The sequence below is a fragment of the Pipistrellus kuhlii genome, unplaced genomic scaffold, assembly GCF_014108245.1.
Source record: "Pipistrellus kuhlii isolate mPipKuh1 unplaced genomic scaffold, mPipKuh1.p scaffold_m20_p_2, whole genome shotgun sequence".
NCBI classification, from domain to species: Eukaryota; Metazoa; Chordata; class Mammalia; order Chiroptera; family Vespertilionidae; genus Pipistrellus; species Pipistrellus kuhlii.
In genome coordinates this window covers 129,388,502-129,409,854 of record NW_023425515.1, presented here as the reverse complement: position 1 = coordinate 129,409,854, position 21,353 = coordinate 129,388,502, and the positions used below count along the sequence as shown (strand labels likewise).

Here is a 21,353-nt window from a genome sequence, read left to right as displayed (position 1 = left end):
CATATCCTAGAGTAAGATTTTTTTTAAGTGGTGTGTCCTTTCCTATGCACAACAGGAGGGCTCTGGATTCTTTTTAAATTTTGATTTGAAGGCAAACCTACTAGAGTAGGAGAGGGGTTAAAGTGTTGATAAAAATATTAACTACCATGCACTTGGTAAAATAATTGGCTATTATCAGGTAAAGTTGGAAATTTGTACACACTATATAACAGCCCTGGTATATATAGTAGAGGAAAAGAAAAGCATAAGTGGAATTCCTATTAAGTTGAATATTTCAGTAATACATGATCCCACTGATCAAGCCTTGAGAAACAAAAGAAGAAAACAATTTTAGTTGGAAATAGGAACACATTTGATTTTAAACATGGTGAATTTGAAGTGTCTACAATTTCCAGATGGAACTGTCCATTATCCATTTAAACTATTGGTCTATGGCCTGGCTGGTGTGGCTCAGTGGTTGAGCATCTACCCATTAACCAGGAGGTCACAGTTCGATTCCTGGTCAGGGCAGCCATCAATGATTCTCTCTCATCATTGATGTTTCTCTTTCTCTTTTCCTTCCCTTCCCCTTTCTTCCCTATCCTCCCCCCACCCTTTACCTTCTCTTTTCTCCTCTCCTCTCCTCTCCCTAAAAACATATTAAAAAACAATAACAGCAACAATGACTACTGGTCTATTCATTAAAAGACACAATAAATTTTAAAATAACAACAAAAGATAAGTCATAGAGTAAGAGTACAAATTTGCAAATTATAACCTCAATAAAGAACTAGAAATCCATGAGAAAAAGACAACCCAATAGAAAAATATACACAAAAGACTAACAGGTACTTGACAAAAAAGGAAACTCAAGTGGCCAAAATTGTTTGTACCAGGTCAATGGAAATTAAAACCATGATGAAATATCACTGCATACCCACCAAACTGGCAGAAATCGAAACATCTGAAACTACCAAGTATTGGGGGGAGGATGTGGAACAACAAGAACTTTCATATGATTCTGTTGGGAGTCTAATCTGGTGCATTTTAGAAAATAAAGTTGAATATTGGCATGCCCTCTGACTCAGTCATTCCGCACCTTGGTATACATGCTGGAGGAACTCATGTACAGGTGCGCAAGACTGCTCATAATCACAGCATTGTTCAGAACTGTGCCAATCTGGAAAGTCCTAAATGACCACTAATATTAGAATGGACAAATACATTGTGATATATTCATAAAATAGAATATGTATAACAATAAAAATGACTCATTATGTTGAACAAAGAAGAGACAAAGATGAAAATATTTAATGACTATATAAAATCCAGAAACAGGGAAAACTAAACTGTGTGGATCAGAAATGCATACAAAGATGACACAACTATAAGGAGTTCTATAGTAATCTCCATAAATTTTAGGATTACCATAAAATTCATAATAAGAGAACAGGTTATGATTGGGTAGACTATGGGATAAAGGCAATATTTTCTATAGTGGTCATATGGATAAAGTTTTTATATACATATTAGAGGCCCCGTGCACAAATTCATGTACCAGTGTAGTCCCTCAGCCTGGCCTGCAAGATCAGGCCAAAACCAGCTCTCTGACATCCCACAAGGAGTCCTGAATTGTGAGAGGGTGCAGGTGAGGCCCAAGGACAACCCCCAGCCCCCACCAGTGCATGATTGGGGCCAGAGAGGGAAATGGGAGGTTAGCCAGCTGGGGAGGGAGAGCAGGAGGGTTCCAGGGGTTGGCTGGCCTGTCTCACTCAGTCCTGACTGGACAGACTCCAGGAGCAAGGTAACCTACTGGTCAGAGCGTCTGCCCCCTGGTGGTCAGCAATTGGTCAACTGCTGACTGTGCCCCCTGGTGGTCAGTGCACATCATAGCGAGCAGTTGAGCGGCCTTAGCATATCATTGGCATATTACAGTAAGATTGGCTGAACGGCCGACTGGACACTATTTTATTATATCTACACTAATAAAAGAAAAAATGCTAATTGACCATACCTTTGCTAAGCCCACAGCCAATCAGAGGGAATATGCAAATTAACCAAATAAATATGTCGGTTAATTTGCATATGCTGAGGGAAGGAGGAGTGAAGACTGAAGACAGCATAGAAGAAAGAGGGAGAGAAAGCAGAAAGCAAGGTGGCTGCTGGAGGGTGGAGCAGGAATCTTCCTGCAATGGGCCACTAGTAAGTTTATAAAAAGGTATTCTATATGTTCTGTTGATAATATCCCTTATAAAGTAGCACATGCTAGGGATGGACATATTTTAGGAATCACTTGTAAAGATTGCTCCAGAAGCCATGTAGGTGAGACTTTTCATTTGAATACAGTTTTTAAAACACTCAAAACTCGGATTTTGGAAGAATACAAAGATTCAAAACTGATAAAGAAGACTGAAAACAACAGTTTAGAAAGAATGAAGAAAGTCCACAGTGAGTGTTGTTAGGAAAGCCAAGGGAAGAGACAATGTAAAGAGGATGAGAGGTCAACAATGACAAATGAGATAGGATCAAGCAGAAGACAAATACTGAAAAAATACCAGTGAATTTGGGAGAAACCAAGATGGTGGCATAAGGTAAACTCCTATACTACCGCCTCACACAACAATTTTAAAATTGCAACTGGAAGACAGAGCGAACATCATCCAGAACCACCGGAAAGCTGGCTAAGTGGAAATTCTGCAACTAGAAGGAAAGAGAAAAGGACACTGAGACGCAGAGGAGCTGTGGAAGTACGAAGACCCATGTGCACAGAAAGGGCAGGCGGCTGAATACGGGGCTGGCTTACTTGCGGCACACTGAGAGGGTGGGCAGCAAACGCACGGCTAGCTTTCTTGTTCGGGAAGAAAACAAAACCTCCCGACTGCACTGAACTCCAGCTCCAGGTGAGACTTTGGGTACCAGACTCATTCGGGAGAAACTGGACTGTCTGATAGAGGGCGAAACTTGAGAGCAGCCTTCTCTCAGAGGTGCATGCAGCCACTGCAAAGGGACAATGAGACACAGGGCCCTCTTAGGGAGGAGCTGACGGGATACCAAGGCTGTCTGCTCCACCCTGAGACTCTAACCATCCAAGCTGAGCACAGAAGCCCTCCCAGCGGAGACACTGCTGATCCTCACAGCCAATTGGCCTGGAGGTTAACTCCCCACAGTGGTAACAACAACAGGCAAGGTTTAACTACAACAAGATTGCACACACAGCCCTCAAAGGGGTGGACCGAGAGTGTCCACCTGAAATAACTGGGGAGGCTGAGCTACTGGGCCCTGCTGGGACACCTAGCATACAAAGCAACTCTATCAACTCAGGGAAGCAGCCAAAATTCAGAGACAAAAAGGCAGGCCACAAATGAAATAAATGGAGGAAAGCAAGCTGGATATAGAGTTCAAAACTACGGTTAGAAGGTTTTTCAATAATTTCCTAGAAAAAGCTGATAAATTTAACAAGACCCTTGAGGATATGAAAAAGGATCAACTAGAAATTAAGCATACACTGACTGAAATAAAAAATGTTATACAGAGACCTAAAAGCTAGAGGATGGCAAGAATCAAGTCAAAGATTTGGAATACCAAGAAGCAAAAAACACTCCTCTGGAAAAAGAAAAAAGAACCCAAAATGTTGAAGATAGTTTAAGAAGCTTCTGGGACAACTTCAAGCATACCAACATCAGAATTATGGGGTCCCAGAAGAAGAGAGAGATTAAGATACTGAAAACCTATTTGAAGAAATAATGACTGAAAACTTCCCCCACCTGGTGAAAGAAATACTTACAAGTCTAGGAAGCGCACAGAACCCCAAACAAAAGGAATCCAAAGAGGACCACACTAAGACACATCATAATTAAAATGTCAAGAGCAAAAGACAAAGAGAGAATATTAAAAGCAGCAAGAGAAAAACAGTTAATTGTCTACAAGGGAGCATCCATACGACTGTCAGCTGATTTCTGAACAGAAACTATGCAGGCCAGACAGGAGTGGCAAGAAATATTCAAAGTGATGAATAGCAAGAACCTACAACAAAGATTACTCTATCCAGCAAAGCTATCATTCAGAATTGAAGGTCAGATAAAAAGCTTCACAGATAAGAAAAAGCTAAAGGAGTTCACCACCGCCAAACCAGAATTATATGAAATGCTGAAAGTTATTCTTTAAGAAGAGGAAAAAGAAGAAAAAGATAAAGATAAAAATTATGAACGACAAATATTTATCTATCAACAAGTGAATCTAAAAACCAAGGGAATAAAAAATCTGATGAACAGTATTAATTGGTGAATATAATAGAATCAGGGGCATAGAAAGGGAGGGGACTGACAATTCTCAGGGGAAAAGGGGAGTGGGGAATGTGGGAAGGGAATGAAAAATGTACACCGATGGGTGAGGATAGTGGGGGGGTAAGGACAGAGGGTGTAGTAGGAACCTGGTGGAGGGGAGCTATAAAGGGAAAAAAGAGGAACAATTGTAATAATCTGAACAATAAACATTAAATTTTTAAAAAATATCAGTGAATTTGGCAATCAGAATTCCAGTGATCACTTAATCAAGTGCCATTTGATGCTAACATGCTGCTATTAATAGTAAAAATTTTGTGCATTTTTATTTATATTTTTCAAAAATGAAATGTTATATTTCATTTTAAATAAAACATGCATTATACCAAGTTCTTCATTTTAATAAGTACTTCAGAATCAATAAAAAGAGTGATTTAAATCTTGCTATTTTGTGACTAATGTATAACATTTTTTATAATTTTCTTGATGTTAGAAAAGTACATATTAAACTAGAATTGCATATGATAGCAATGTAAATAACTGAATATAAATATATTATGCTTGCCTTAAGTTTTTCTAAATATGTACTACTTTATGGGTAATATTATCAACAGGACATAAAAAATACCTTTTAATAAACTTATATAAATCATGTGTTGTAACTACTTTTGACACAGATCAAAAGATGAGGTTATAATATATAAGTCTTAGAATACATCAATTGATTGCATCCTACAGGTCCCAATCAGGGCGTGGGCCAGGGAGGACCCTGCAACTAAGATACATGCCCTTGACCGGAATTGAACATGGGACCCTTTGGTCTAACAGACTAATGGTCTATCCACTGAGCCAAATTGGCTAGGGTAGAAATTAACTGAATTTTAAGTGAAATTTAAGGACAAAATTATTTTCAGGTGGGAAGAAAATTCTAGATTTGCAGAGAAACTGTATTTATAGCCTGGAACAGATCAAAATAAAAAACAGTGAGAGAAATAAGATTTTAAACATTATACTTTGCCTATATTGGATATATACATATTACCTTATCTTATATAATAAAAGCATAATATGCAAATAGACTGAATGGTAGAATGACTGGTCGCTATGATGCGCACTGACCACGATGGGGCAGACACAGGAGCTGTCCCCTGGTGGTAAGTGCACTTGCACAGGAGGAGCACCGCTCAGGTAGAAGCCAGACTCATGGCTGGCAAGCGCAGCAGCAGTGGCTGGAGCCTCTCCTGTCTCCGCTACAGGCAGGTGGTAAGGAGCAAGGGGTCCCGGGCTGCAGAGGGATGTCAGACATTCCCCAAGGATCCCGGACTGCAAGAAGATTCAGGTCGGACTGAGGGATCTCCCCTTCTCCAGTGCACGAATCTCATACACTGGGCCTCTAGTCGTATGTAATAAAAGACTAATATGCAAATTGTCCCCTCCACTGGGAGTTCAGCTGGGAGTTGGACGAGGGGTGGGGCTGGCCCACCAACCACCAGTGGCCCTTCTCCCATGGATGATGCCACCTATGGTCCCTCCCTCCAGTTGGCCCGACCTGATCAGCCCCAATCAGGGTGGGCCGGCCAGACCCCACCCGTGCACAAATTCATGCACCAGGCCTCTGGTATTGTATAAGAAGAAATAACAAAACAGTTATTTTTAAAGCTTTGAATTTTCTTTTAAAAACAGCTTTGACAATATAGAAATGTGATCGTTATCATTCAAAAATGGACTTGGAGCACAGGCAACAAAAGAAAACCCCGTAAGCTGGACTTCAAAAATAAAACCACAAAAAACTTTTGTACATCAAAGGAAAATAAGTGTGAAAAGGCAACCCATGAAATGGGAGAAAATGTTTATAAACCACATATCTGATAAGGGATTGACACTATAAAAAACTTCTAAAACACAAGAACAACCTCATTAAAAGATGGGCAAAGACATAAATAGACATTTCTCTAAAAAAGATACACAAAAGACACATAAGCACATGAAAGATGCTTAATATTAATAATCATTAAGGAAATGCGAATTAAAACCACAGTGAGATACCAGACACATCTCATTAGGATGGCTGGTATTGAGAAAAGAATACAAAATTAATACATGTTGGTGAGGATGTGAGGAAATCGATACCCTTGTGCATTGCTGGTGGGAATGTAAAATGCTGCAGCTGCTGTGAAAAATAGTGTAACAACTTCTCAAAAATTAAACACAGAATTGCCACAGGATCCAGCAATTCCACTCACAGGTGGAATTGAAAGCAAGGACTCTAACAGATATTTGTACACCAGGTTCATAGCAACATTATTTACAGTAGCCAAAACCTGAAGCAACTCAAGTATTCATCAATGGATAAAGAAAATGTGGCGCGCGCACACACGCGCACACACACACGCACACACACACATAATGGAATATTATTCAGCCTTAAAAATGAAATTCTGACACTTGCCACAACATGGATGAACCTTAATGACATTATGCTAAGTGCAATAAGCCAGTCACAAAAAGAAACACTGCATGACTATGTTTATATGAAGTACCTACAATTGTCAAATTCAGAGATAGAAAGTAGAATGTTAGTTCCCAAGGGTTGGGAGAGAGGAGAATGGGGAGTTCTTTAATTCGTATAAAGTTTTAGGTTTGCAAGATGAAGAGTTCTGGAGGTTAGTTGCACAATAACGTGAATGTACCTAATGTCACAGAGCTATACACATACAACAATAAAAAGAACAGACTTAGAAATGAGTAAGTGTTGAAAACAGAATCACAGTCATTTTCAGATGAAGATATAATTGCTTAGGCACAGAGGGAGAAGAAATGACTGCATTATTTGTATGTGTATCTTATTATGTCCACATGGTACCTGGATTTCAAGCTCAGCGATGTGCTGCTGCAGTTCAGCCACAGCAGCTATGCTGTCTGCTTCCCGCAGTCTCACGGCCATCACTTCTTCCTTGTTCTAGGGTGACAAATACAACAAGCCAATAATTAACCATATAATTAAACTAAAGATAAATTAATACGGAAACAGAAACACTGCAACCACAAATAAGCCCATCAAATGAGAAAAAGCCATTATCTCCTAAACCTGATATGAAATAAATATATAGGATAGCATCCCATCTTTATATATTAAGAAATATCATTCATATAAATTAATATTGCTCAAAATATTTAAATTAAAATTTCACATAATTAAATTTATTAAAATTATTGGTGACGGAAAGTTTTTTATGGAAGAACAATTATTAAGAACTTTCAAAACCCTTAACCAGGACAACAGAATAACAAAGATATGAATACTAACAATGTTAGTAGATAAAGTTTTAAAAATTATATTCTTTCTGAAGAATAAATGCTAATAAATATTTACATTGTACTACAAATAATAATAAAAATTAGATTTTATCACAATTCTGCAATATTTACCCCATCACTTCAAAATGTCACAAAGAAAAAACTCTAAAACCATATTCTACAACATCCGTATTGTTACAGATTAGAGGAAATGATGGGATATGATGGGAAAATCTAATAAAATCTGTAATTTAGTACTAACATTGTATCAACTTTCATTTCTTAGTATCAATAAATGTACCATGGTTATGTAAGATGTTAACATCAGAATGAGCTGATTAAAGGGTCTATGGAAATTCTCCGCACTATCTTTGCCACGTTTAGACATAAAATTATTTTAAAATCAAGAGTAAAAATATCTCAGCCGGAGTGGCTCAGTGGTTGAGCACTGACGCATGAACTAGAAGGTCACAGTTTAATTCCAGGTCAGGGCACAAGTTCGGATTTTGAGCGTGATCCCCAGTATGGGGTGTACAGGATACAGCCAATCAATGATTCTCTCATGTTATTTCTATCTCTCTCTTAATTCAATAAACACTTTAAAAAAAAAAAAAGTAAAACAATCTGAAGCAAATATAGTAAAACAGAAAACATATCATATATTGCTTTCCTACTTAAAATGTTTCAATAGCCTCCCACAGAGCAAAACCCAAACTCGTTACCATGAGAATAAAAATGTATAAGAAGTAGAGTCACAGCCTATCTCCCTGGCTTCATCTCATTAAGCTTTTCATTATGTACAAGACTCAGCAACCAAATTCTTTCCTGCTTTTGAACTCTGTGACCCTATGAATGCAGGGATCTTGTGCCGGCTCTTCACAAGACTGACTCTTTCCTCCTCTTTTGGTCCCAATTCTCATACCACCTTCTAGCACTGCATCTTAATTACCACTTTCTTTTAACTCCCAGTCCAGTGTATATCATTAGTAATGATCTTATCAATTTTACTTATTATCTCACTAAACATTATGTCCACCTTCTTCACTGTATCCTCAGTGCCTATAAGAGTAACTGACAGAAGACAGCCAAATATTTGACTTAATTCTCAAATATATAAGTAGATGCCATCATTCTTTGAAGCCTCATAATCTCACCTCCTCCCAAACCAATTTGAGAATCACTGTCCTAGAAAATGTAAATTACATCTATTTAAAACAAAAATATTTGCCTAGACTAGTGGTCGGCAAATTCATTAGTCAACAGAGCCAAATATCAACAGTACAACGACTGAAATTTCTTTTTGAGAGCGAATTTTTTAAACTTAAACTTCTTCTAACACCACTTCTTCAAAATAGACTTGCTCAGGCCGTGGTATTTTGTGGAAGAGCCACACTCAAGGGGCCAAAAGCCACATGAGGCTCGCAAGCCACAGTTTGTCGACCACAGCCCTAGACACTTTGTAAGTAACATGATGAAGAAATAGGTACCATAATGCCCTGCTGGTCAAAGCATAAAATGGTATAACTTTAAGGAGGGTAATTGGTCAAAATCTATGAAAAGAACAAATGCATTTACCCATTCACCAAACAATAACATTTACAGGAATTTATCCTATATGAATGTGAAGATACATTTCTATACATCTGAAATTATGTACGTTACAAGGTTATTCACTATACCAGGTGTACTGGTTAATAATGCGAATTTTGTAATCAGAGAAAACATGATAATTTCAAGAGAAACATAAAAAGTGCTTTATTCAAAGTAATGTCCATCACTAGCTACACATTTCCCCAATTTAGGTAATTTGTGGATACTGTCCCAATAGAACTTTTCTTGTTTTAAGGCAAACCATTCAAAGACCCAATTTTCCACTTCTTCGTACGTTTTGAAGTGCTGCTCAGAAAGTGCATGTGCCATCGATCGGAACAAGTGGTAATCTAAAGGAGCAAGGTCTAGTGAATACAGCGGGTGGGTTAATACTTCCCAGGCAAGGTCTTTTAACATGTCTTTAACTGGTTTTGAAATGTGTGATGGTGCATCATCATGAAGCAAAATTACTTTGTCATGTCTTCTGGCATATTCTGGTTGTTTCGTGATCAAAGTGTGGTACAAATTGATTATTTGTTGTTGGCAGCAATCAGTATTAATGGTTTCACCTGGTTTTAGAAGCTCATAATACACCACACCTTCCTGATCCCACCAAATGCAGAGCACTGTCATCTTTCCGAAGCGATTTGGCCTTGCAATCAATGTTGATGGTTGACCTGGATCAACCCATGATTTTGTGTGTTTGGGATTCTCAAAATCCACTTTTCATCACCAGTCACAATTCAATGCAAAAGATTTCTTTTGTGTTGCTGAAGCAACATTTTTTAAAAATATATTTTATTGATTTTTTACAGATAGGAAGAGAGAGGGATAGAGAGTTAGAAACATCGCTGAGAGAATCATTGATCAGCTGCCTCTTGCACACCCTCTACCGGGGATGTGCCCGCAACCAACTTACATGTCCTTGACCAGAATCAAACTCGGGACCTTTCAGTCTGCAGGCAGACGCTCTACCACAGAGCCAAACCGGTTTCGGCTGAAGCAACATTTTACTGATGACTTTTCAGTTTTCCATGTCTTTCGTTCAGTGGGTGTGGCACCCATTTTCCTTCTTTAAAATCTTTCCCATTGCTTGTAAATGATTGGAAATTGTTTGCTGAGCAATGTTTAATCTTTCTGCAAGTTGTTTTTGAGTTTGACATGCATCTTCATCCAATAATGCTTGTAATTGTTGGTCTTCAAACTTTTTCAAGTGACTGGGATGTTATTTGTCTTTCACATCGAAACAATCATTTTTAAAGCATTTAAACCAGCGTTCACAAGTATCTTGAGATGGAGTATGTTCACTTTCAGCAGTACTTGTCTTCAAAATAAAGTAATGAATTAAAACTTCCCACAAATGCTCTTATTTTTGGCACAAAATTCGACATTTTTAAGTGTAAAAATACCTATGATGTTAACACCTTCAGAAAATTTGACATATGAAGTTTTGAAACTTGCTGTCAATACAACAAAATAGCATACATATCAAATTGCATACATATCAACATATGTGTAACTCCATCTATTGAAAAAATCCACATGATTAATTGGTACACCTGGTACTCTGTTTATAGCAGTAAAACACTGGGAACAACCCATGTGCCCATCAATAACAAGAACACTCTTTAAGAACTGATATTTAAAACTATAGAAAATGCATGACCAGAAAGAAAAAAAAAGCAAAAGCAGAATATACAGTATGCTAATTTTCATGTAAAAGAATGAGGACAAGAAAAAGTATGAACATTTATTTCACAGTATTTGCCTAAAAGAAACTCTAAAAGGACTTATAATAATAAACCTGGGGGGAAGAGGGGGAATGAAAGAAGAGGTATGTGGTAGGGTCAGGAGGAGAATGAGATACAAGGAGTGTTATAATATTAGTAGTATAAACATAGTAAAATACCTTGACTGACTTTCCTTACTTAACATTATTTATTACACAATTTTATAAGTTGTGTAATGTATATAAATTTATTTAGTATTATAAACATAGTAAAATACCTTGACTGACTTTCCTTACTTAACATTATTTATTACACAATTTTATAAGTTTTCTCAATATATGTAGAACTAGAGAACTTAAAATCTTCCTATAATCTTCAAATTCTTATTTATGTAGAAAATCCCTCAATCCAATTACTGAAATCTTAGGGACCATTGTGCTATGAAATTTCAGATTTTTTTAGATTTTACAAAAGTAATACGGTGTATAAACCATATGTTAGTCTTATCCAGTAGGAGCTGAGGCGGTATCCATATGAAATAGTATACTCAATGCTCAACACAATGAGGCAGTGAAGTACAAATACCCATACCAACTGGGATAAACAAAAATTATAAATGACCATATTTCAATTCAAATCAGGTTTTGCTTACAAATGAATTTGGTGTTTTTTGTTGTTGTTTGTTTTTTTATTAAATATTTTTATTGATTTTGTACAGAGAAGAAGGGAGAGAGATAGAGAGTTAGAAACATCGATGAGAGAGAGTCATCGATAAGCTGCCTCTTGCACACCCCCTACTGGGGATATGCCCGCAACCAAGGTACATACCCTTGACCAAAATTGAACCCGGGACCCTTCCGTCCCCAAGCCAACGCTCTATCCATTGAGCCAAACCGGTCTTGGCTACAAATGAATTTGTGTAAAATTTATGGAAAAAAAAAACACCTTTGGATTTTATAGTGATTGGGATTTTCATATTGGGGATCATAAACTTGAACTATCTCATCTTAAATTGAGAACATTCAAATTCAGTTACAAAGGGAAAATAACATTAATATTAATATTAAAATAGAATCCTGACATTTTAAATAAATAAAAAATTAAATTTACTATTGTTTATCAACAAATAATAAGTCTAATTATATAAAACTAAATGAAAATGAATCAGATTTATATAATTGAAGGACAGGCTTCCTTGAAAGATAGTTTGTTCCTGAATCGTTCCAACATAACAAGGTAAAATACACTTAATCAGAATGTACTAGGTGCTAGAGAGACAAATAACACACTAGTCATTCTTGAATAGGCAAAGGTACCGTATTTTTCAGACCATAAGACGCTCCGGACCATAAGACGCACCAGTTTTTAGAGAAGGGAAATGAAGAAAAAAAGATTCTGAAACAAATAGTGTCCTAAAATATTTTATGTGCATTAAAACCCAACATCACAGTCACATGTAATCAACCCTGTAAAGTAAACAGCAGCATTTAGAACCATTTTAGAGCCGGGCAAGCACACAGAGACCACACAGAGCCGGGCAAGTAAAAAAAACTTTTTTTTTAAAGTATATGTGTAGGCTATATTTGGACCATAAGACGCAGGGACTTTTCCCCCCCACTTCTGGGGGGGGAAAAAGTGCGTCTTATGGTCCGAAAAATACGGTATTATAAAAGATTAAATAAATCAACAAATAGCTTAAACGCAGAGGAAATATCAGAGTCAGCATCTGTAACATACATACTTCACAGAGGTATTAAAGAACAATTAAAATTTTTTTAAATCTCAAAAGAGTTCTTAAATTCTCTAAAATTCCAAATCTGAACCTATTGCTTAGACAAATTCAAAGAAAATCGTATTAATCAGCAAACTCCCCAAATATTTATTTCCAAAGAACACTTTACTTTGGTTAAAAGGTGGTAAGGCATTTGAGGAGCAATATTAAATCCAATAACAGTGTTATCAACATGCTTTAACAAAAACTTACAGCAATAATGAAAAACATTACATTTAGTTCTTTAATAAAAATGAGTCAGCACAGACAATATAGCATAATAAACACTCAATAAAATATTAGTATAGCAAATCAAGTTGATATAAACTCATGCCACATCATTTTATTTCTAAATTAGTCTAGTCATATCCTTCAAGAGGGACTCCTCTGAAATTAGTACAAATTTCAGTACTGCCTACAGATTTCTGTCAGGGTAAATTGTAACAGCCATGCATATTAATTAGGATGTAATTTCATCTCTGGATTTCAGTGACACTGATAAACCACTCAAGCTTCACTCTTGGTTTTTAATGACACCAGAACAAGTTGATGGAATTACAGCTTTATATGTGCCATTGAAAGTCTTATTTCTTATCATAGAATAATAGGACTGGAATCTTTAAAGGGCATCATTCCTACTATCTCACCATGGAAAGACGGATATCTAGTTTGTTTTTTAAATCCCATAACTCGTCCTCAGTAATCCATTCTAATGCTCAGACCACAGTCATCTCTTTATTTCGCAATCCATTCTAATGCTCAGACCACAGTCATCTCTTTATTTCACACACATACACACGCACACACATACACACACGCACGCACGCACGCACGCACACACACACACACACCCTCTCCTCCCACCCCACTTCCCACCCATCTCCTCTCTTTCACCACTGCTATACTATAAACTTATTTCAGGAAAAAAACGTACTTGCATTCTAATTCTTTTACATGCTTTATGAATTCAAACACTTCATACAAAAATAGAAAAATGTATTAAAGAAATAATGAGAAATGGACACAGTTTTCCCACCCCATTGGCACACACCCATTTCTTTTGCTCTCTATCCAGAAAACATGTGAATACATTCACTGCCACTAATAAAGCACCTATCAAGGCAGAGCAGCCCTAACCTCTATAAATTACCTATCTTCTTGGTTGAGACCTTAAAAGCTTTGGTTTTAAAGGGCTACAGGTCAAAAGAAATGTTGCAGACAAATACCAGTTTTAACCCCTTAGTAAACTTAATTTCATGCACTGGCACTTAAACAAGTGGTTGAAAACAAGGTTTCCTGCCTGAAATCCACCTCAGAGCAAGATGCCCTGTCCTGGTCTGAAAGCAACCACCAAACCAAGTTCAGAAAAACTAGAAAATTAAACTAGTTTCTTATGGCTTTATTTGGTTTAAAGATGATGTAATCAATGAGATAAAGCAAAAAAGGAATTTTTATATTGACAAAAACAACCAGATACTTAATATGTTTACCTTGCATTCAATCTCTGCTTGTTTGCGTTTTGCTTCACTTAACTGAGTAAGCAGTCCTTTGTTCTGCGCAGAAAGATACTGCACCTTCTCCTGAAGACTGGTCACCTCTTGTTCTGCTCTTCGAAGATGGTTACTATTGATCTGGTTCTAATAATAAAAAAATACAAATACTCAGGCTATACAGACAAAAGGCCTGAAAAAACTCACAAATTTCTACCTACCCATTTCATACTTATACAACATTATAAAAAATGTTGGTATATTACTTATAGGTTGATTTTATTCAACAAATACTTAAAATCTAAAAAAAAGTTAAAAATTTAAAAACTGCTTTAAAATCAAATTATCTAAATGAATACATTTTAATTTTTAACAAAAGTTAAAAATTAAAAACTGCTTTAAAATCAAATTATCTAAATGAATACATAAGGTCCATAATTAGAAACTTCCATTATAGCTCAATTTACCATTATATAATAAATGCCTATAAATTATAAAGATGGTCACACAAAACTTGAAGGTATTAATTTCTGAAATAGGCAATGTAGTACAAAGTGGGTAGATACAGGATGAGGATGTATTTAGCTCCTTTCCAATTCTCAAAATAAAGCACAGACCAATTGAAGGTGCCAACACCATTTACTGGACGTAAACCTGATGTCACAAAATGTGCCATGTGCATGCCTACATTCCTCCAATGCACAGAACAGTCTACTTTCACGGAGCATGGACTATTTTGAATTCTGGCTTGGCATTTGGTGATTAAGCTAACTAGTTAATATTTTTGAGTCTCAGTTTCCACACCTGAACGTGTATATAAAAATACTACTCTCCTGGCCTCTGTGGCTTAGTTGGTTGGAGCATCATCCCAGACACCGAGAGGTCGCAGGTTAGATTCCCTGTCAGGGCAGATACCCAGGTTGTGGGTTCAATCCCTAGTTGGAGTACACTGAGGAGGCAATGGGTTGATGTTTCTCTCTCACATCAATATTTTCCTGTCTCTCTTTTTCTCTCTTTCTATCCCTTCCTCTCTCTAAAATAAATTTAAAAATTTTTTTAAAATACTACCTATTTCTCATTTGGTTTTCTTCAGAATTAATTGAGATAATACTTGTAACCAGCTTAATAATATATAGTAAGAACTCAACAAACACTAGCTGCTTCTTGTATTATAATTATAGGACATGCTTAAAAAAAAAAAAAACCTCACAGAACTTGAATCAACTGACTGGAGATAGCACAGAACTAAAATCAGCCTGAATTTTCTCAACCTCAAATTATTCTATTCAACCTCAAAATATTCTAATATTTCAGGGGCCTGAAAGCAACAACAGGAATTTTCATAACCAAAGACAAGTAAAATCTGGCTCCTCATTTAACAGTTCTTCAGCCATGGTCAAGTTATCTAATCCCATCAAATTTCAGTACACTGGCATAAGCATAGATATTACTACTTGCCTTTCAAGGCTGTGTTGTGAGAATTATATGAGAAAAGTTTATGAAAGGAATCTCACACAATGCCTGAAATTTAAGATACTTAATAAATGCTCAATTGTTTCTATCATTATATCTATTCTGAAATCGACCCTGCCTCTAGTTTTAACAAAAAAATCTAGATTATCTAATAGATTTAAACTCCAACATTTTTTACCACTTCCAGGTTTCTTCACCTTCATTTTTACTTATCCTTCTGTCTCACAGAAGAAATGCCACCTTTCTAAGGAATGCCTCTATATTACTCTCTTCCTTTTCATTTTCAACAAATACTGTCTGTGTACAAAATTGTAGTAAACTCTCAGTATTGTATTCAAAATGTTCCACCACCTTTTTCTATTGCCTTGCCTTCTACCATTAAAACAAACAACTATACTTCAGAGGAACATACCTTCAAGATAAGCTGCAAAGAATTCCCACAGATAAAACTCCTCCTGCACCCTGATTACAATTCCATTACCCAGAATGACAAAACACACATTAAACCCAAAAACTGCCTATGAATGAGAAACAGTAGATTAAAAAAATAGCAAGATTACTGAGAACTCTCTATCATAAGATCATAGGGACTTTATATAAAATAATTTATGTTCAAAATTATTGGACATAAATAGGAAGCAAAAGCAAAACCAAAGCACAAGTAACTGTCAATAAAATTTGACAAATTAAAAAAAATAACCAAGTACAATTTCTAAAATTAATATAGCCAGTGATATTAAAAATCCAATTAAAGGTTAGGTTAAATATATTGAAGAAACAGTGCCTCAGAAATAAAACATAGAAAAGATAATAAGAAAGTACAAAAACAAACAAACAAAAAAACAAACAAAAAAAACTGCCTAGTATGGATTGCAGGATAAAATAGAAGGAAATAAAGGAGGTGAGAGATGATGGCCTAAGACAGTAATTTTCAACCTTTTTTGTCTCCTGGCAGGCACACTAAAAAGATATATTTTTGCTACTCTGACAAAAAAAATAGATATAATTTCAATTTATTCATATAGGATGGCTATTGTTGTGTTGGCTGTTGTCATTTTTTCATTTGACAACCTAAGGCAGGGTTGGGGAACATCCGGCCTAAGAACATATAAGGCCAGCAAAATCCTTTGCTCTGGCCCTGCTAACTCATTAGGGGTGAGTTAATTATATGGCCAAAAGCAGGCTTTTTTAAAATGTATGTTTTATTGTTAATAGTATTACAGATATTTCCCATTTAGCAGGCTAATTTTCAAGTTGATAATTTTATATGGCCTGCAAATGATATTACAAATATTCAAATGGCTGCTGTCAGAAAAAAAGGTTTCTCACCCCTGATCGAAGGGAAAAGAGGTCAGTGCCCCTGACTAAATAGTCAGGTATTGCATGTTTTAAAAATTCTTGCAGATAATAGTTGAGAATTTTTTACAACTGAAAAAAAAAAAAGAAAGAAACTACATATAAATCCAAATAAAGTTTAGGAAACACAACTAGTCCTAAATAGGACAAATAAAATCCTCACCAAAAGAGTATGTAACAAGCTTGGAATGCTAAAGAAAAAAAGAGGCAAATCAAGGTAAAATCTGAGTCTGTGAAGAGGAAAAATGAAATATCTGGCAGACATATCAACAGAAAAAATACATAGTGCTTAAAAAAATAAATTTCATCCTCCAATAGTAAACTTTTACACAAGAGTGAGAGAAAGCATATTTATTTTCAGAAAGTGAAAGTATAATTACGTGATTGAAACTGGAATGAAACGTAAAAGAATAGAAAGCAAAAAATTGGTAAAATATGTAGACAAATCCAAATAAGCATAGATCCCATAAAACAACAATAATGTCTAGTAATTTGGATGTATAAAAAAAGATATACAATAACAGTAAAATGTATGATCTGAAGATGGAAGAGCACATGAAATTCGTCTAAGACCCTTACTACAGTTTAGAAGGAAGACAGAGATAATTGCTAACTTTAGTCTTTGTTTAGTCTAGTAAGCATTTTCAATATTTTTCAAGTAATATACACTAATATAAATGAATTATGAAAGTCACACTAGAGGAGAGAAAAACAAAAGCCAATAAAAAGCAATAAATAAGGGAAAAGCAGAGAAAAGGAAGACAGAAAAATTACAAAATAATTTTAAATGCATCATAATAAAGACTTTTGAATTCTTGTCAGGAATCTAGAGTCAGAAAGAGCATTGTGTCCACCCTTTCAATTAAAAAAAGAAAAAAATGCCAGTCAAAGTTTACGTTCACAGCTTTTATTGAACCCAGAGAAGTGAGGTCAGAGGGCAACCAACTAGCCCCAAATCTAAGGAGAGACAAGGCAGAAGCAGTTAGAAGCTATTAATCATATTCCAACTAGAATAAGTATCAGATTGATGGAGGCCAAGTATGGAGCCCAAGTGGGGCAGCAAGTTCACAAACCTCTTCATGGGCCACAACAGGTGTACTCAAAAAGACTGATGAGAATCTTGAGAAAGAGAGGTCAAAGGTACAGGTCTGAGGAAGGGTAATAGCAGCCAATATGGGAGGGGCACTAACAATTGCTTGCCTCCTCTAGGGAGTAAAAGGTTTAATTTGCTTGGAATACTAATTTCCTTTGGGCACTAGGGAAATTTTTATATCTGAGGAAGGGGCAGGACTATATTTGAGCCTAGGACTATCGCTGGAGGCCCGGCGGGAGTACTTAAGAAGGCCAAATACCCCAGGTTCAGGGACAGTGCAGAAGGCTGAGGCTTGGTCAGAGCAATAGGACAGAGGTGTTTTCTGCCCAGCCAACTTCCTGTACAGGTAACTGGGTTACTGCTGCAGATTGACACTCTCTGAGGTGCTATGTAAAGGAAAGACCTAGAGACACTGAGAGAATGCTTTGGCAAATCAGCTCCCAATCTAAAAATAAGATACTGTTAGAGGAATTTGAAGTCTGCGGTGTAATGAGGGTTAACCACAGAAACAACAAACCTCAAACCCAGCCCAACACCTAACTATATTAACTCAAATCCCCTACATTAAAGTCCCAGCAGAAGGAAAGGTGTGTGCATAATCAGGCATCAAAATTATTTATCTGAGCCGAAACCGGTTTGGCTCAGTGGATAGAGCGTTGGCTTGGGGACTGAAGGGTCCCGGGTTCGATTCTGGTCAAGGACATGTACCTTGGTTGCAGGCACATCCCCAGTAGGGGGTGTGCAAGAGGCAGCTGATCGATGACTCTCTCTCATCTATGTTTCTAACTTGCTATCTCTCTCCCTTCCTCTCTGTACAAAATCAATAAAATATATTTTAAAAAAAAATTATTTACCTCAGTGTACTGTCCTACACAAGGTATCCAATTTTCGACAGAAAATTTTACAAAGCTTAGGAAAAGGTAAGAAAAACAAAACATTACCAAGAGGCAAAGTAATCAAGAGAACCAGCTTCTTATATGACACAGATTTTAAAATTATCTGACGGGATTTAAAATAACTGTGATTAATGTGCTAAGTGCTCTAAGGAAAAGGTGAAAAACATGCAAGATCAGATAGGTGATATCAAAATAATGGAGAGAAAAAGAAGAGAGCATCCAAGAGTTGCTGGTCTTTAAACAATCTAACACATGTGAAACTGGAATCCCAAAAGAAGACAGTATGAAACTGAAGAATATTTAGAGAAATAATGATCCAGAATTTTCCAAATTTTATGGTAGACATAGTGCCATAGGACCAAGAAACTCAGAGAAAAAGTAAAGTAAAAACCACTTCAACTCATATTTCCCAAAAGAGATGTCTAATTTCATCAAAATTTGAAAATTTCAAGTTTATCACTTAAAGCTGTTCAGAGAATCTTTTTAAAAAGTATTTTCACTGAATCTATACCAGGTAGGGCAAAGGGAGGTTTACAGTTATGAGTATGCAACACAAGAGTTTATTATTTTCTTTAATATATTTTATTGATTTTTTGCAGAGAGGAAGAGAGAGGGATAGAGAGTTAGAAACATCGATGAAAGAGAATCATCTATCAGCTGCCTCTTGCACACCCCCTACTGGGGATGTGCCTGCAACCAAGGTACATGCCCTTGACCGGAATAGAACCTGGGACCTTTCAGTCCACAGGCCGACGCTCTATCCACTGAGCCAAACCGGTTTTGGCAAGAGTTTAATCTTATTATTTACAAATTACTGTATTATTTTCCATACAAATTTGTAAACCTACTTTTGCCCCAACTTGTATTTATGTCCCTTTTTTATTCTTAATAGTGTTTGTGTCTTCTTCATTTTTTTGAAGTCTTACAGAATTTTGCTTTATCTCACCAAACCAGACTCAAGAAGACATAGAAAGCATGAAATCTGTAACCCTTCAACAACTAGGATCAATAGCTTCTATACTCACAAACTAAGACTGTTTAAAGATAGAAATTCCAGCAAATATTAAAATAATGAGTAACCAATCTTATATAAAATTTCTGAGAACAGAAAAAGACAAAATACAACCCAACTCATTCACCTTGGAACAAAAATCAGGAAAGAGTCTCTCCAAAAAAGGAAAACCTAACTTAGGTACAACAAAACCTACGTATGAAAGACCTGAATCCAGCAATGGTCATGTGTTGTATATGTTTCTATGTAAATGTTCTTGTCACAACCTTGTTTGCCTTTTAGCACTTTAATAACTATCTCAATGTAACTAGTTTGCTTTACAATCCTATATATTTTATTTTATGCATTAAAAAACATTATTTCGAGAGAGTCATGGGTTTCAGACTGAAAGGGGGGTTCGTGGCACAGGAAAATAATAAAAACCCCTTATAAAAGAAACTCTCAGAGGTATGCACAAGGAAACATGTGCAGGAATGTTCAGAGCAGCACTCTTTGTAATAGCAAAATTGGTACAAAGAGGTGTGTGGTTCAATAACTAAGATATGCACAGTAGGTGGATATTGGAGCTGGAACTATATGTATCAACAAGGACATATGTCTTAACCTGGATGCTGGGTCCATAGGTGTTTGATGTAAAACTCTTTGAATGGTTAATATAACATTACTATTAAACCACTGTCTTTATTTCTCACATTTTGCAATGGGAAAACTTCATGGATAATCTCCAGTTCAAACACTGGCACTTAGAAACCATTTCTCTTCTACCAAAATTTATCCAAAATCACACTCTTTAGTCAGGCACAATTCAAAATACAAAATCCTGAGGGAACCTTCCACCAAACCAACTCGCTGGAACTAATTCTTCCCTCCATTCTCCATAGCAATTTCTATCTAACTCTCTAATTACCATATTTCTGATTATATACTTTTACAGTTATATTAAGATATAACTGACATATAACACTGTATAAATCTAAAGTGTACAGATTAATGACCTGACTTAATTATGAAGTGATTACCATAATACTTAATTAATATCCATCATCTCAGAAAATAAATTATATTAAATATAGTTTGTGAATGCCTGATTCCCCAAGTGTATGTTCTTGGAAGGTTGGACAGTTCTTTATTATCACAAGTTCTCGAAATGTTTGTTGAATTTGACTCATTCACTTATACACACTCTGAAATAAATCCTGAACATGGCTTAAAAACTGTGTTTGCATCTTTAATATCTATACTGAGATAACATTTGATTATAAAAACTAGATTTCTACTTTTCATCTTACAGTTATTTTTAACTACAACAATGAAAAATACTAGAAAATAACTTTGAACAATGTAAAATAAAATATATTTATTATTTTAAAGGATTTACATATTCAT

General features: G+C 36.0%; 1 protein-coding gene across 11 annotated transcripts in view; it reads right to left on the bottom strand.

Annotated features, from left to right (window-relative positions):
* EVI5 (ecotropic viral integration site 5) overlaps nucleotides 1-21,353 on the bottom strand; it is a 164,334-nt gene that overhangs the window by 57,172 nt on the left and 85,809 nt on the right. For all 11 annotated transcript variants that reach the window (XM_036444102.2, XM_045584340.1, XM_045584337.1 and 8 more), the window contains 2 exons: nucleotides 14,138-14,284; nucleotides 7,123-7,218 (listed from right to left, as the gene is read on the bottom strand). In XM_036444102.2, the coding sequence (XP_036299995.1) occupies nucleotides 7,123-7,218; nucleotides 14,138-14,284 (243 nt within the window). The remainder of the gene's footprint in view (nucleotides 1-7,122; nucleotides 7,219-14,137; nucleotides 14,285-21,353) is intronic.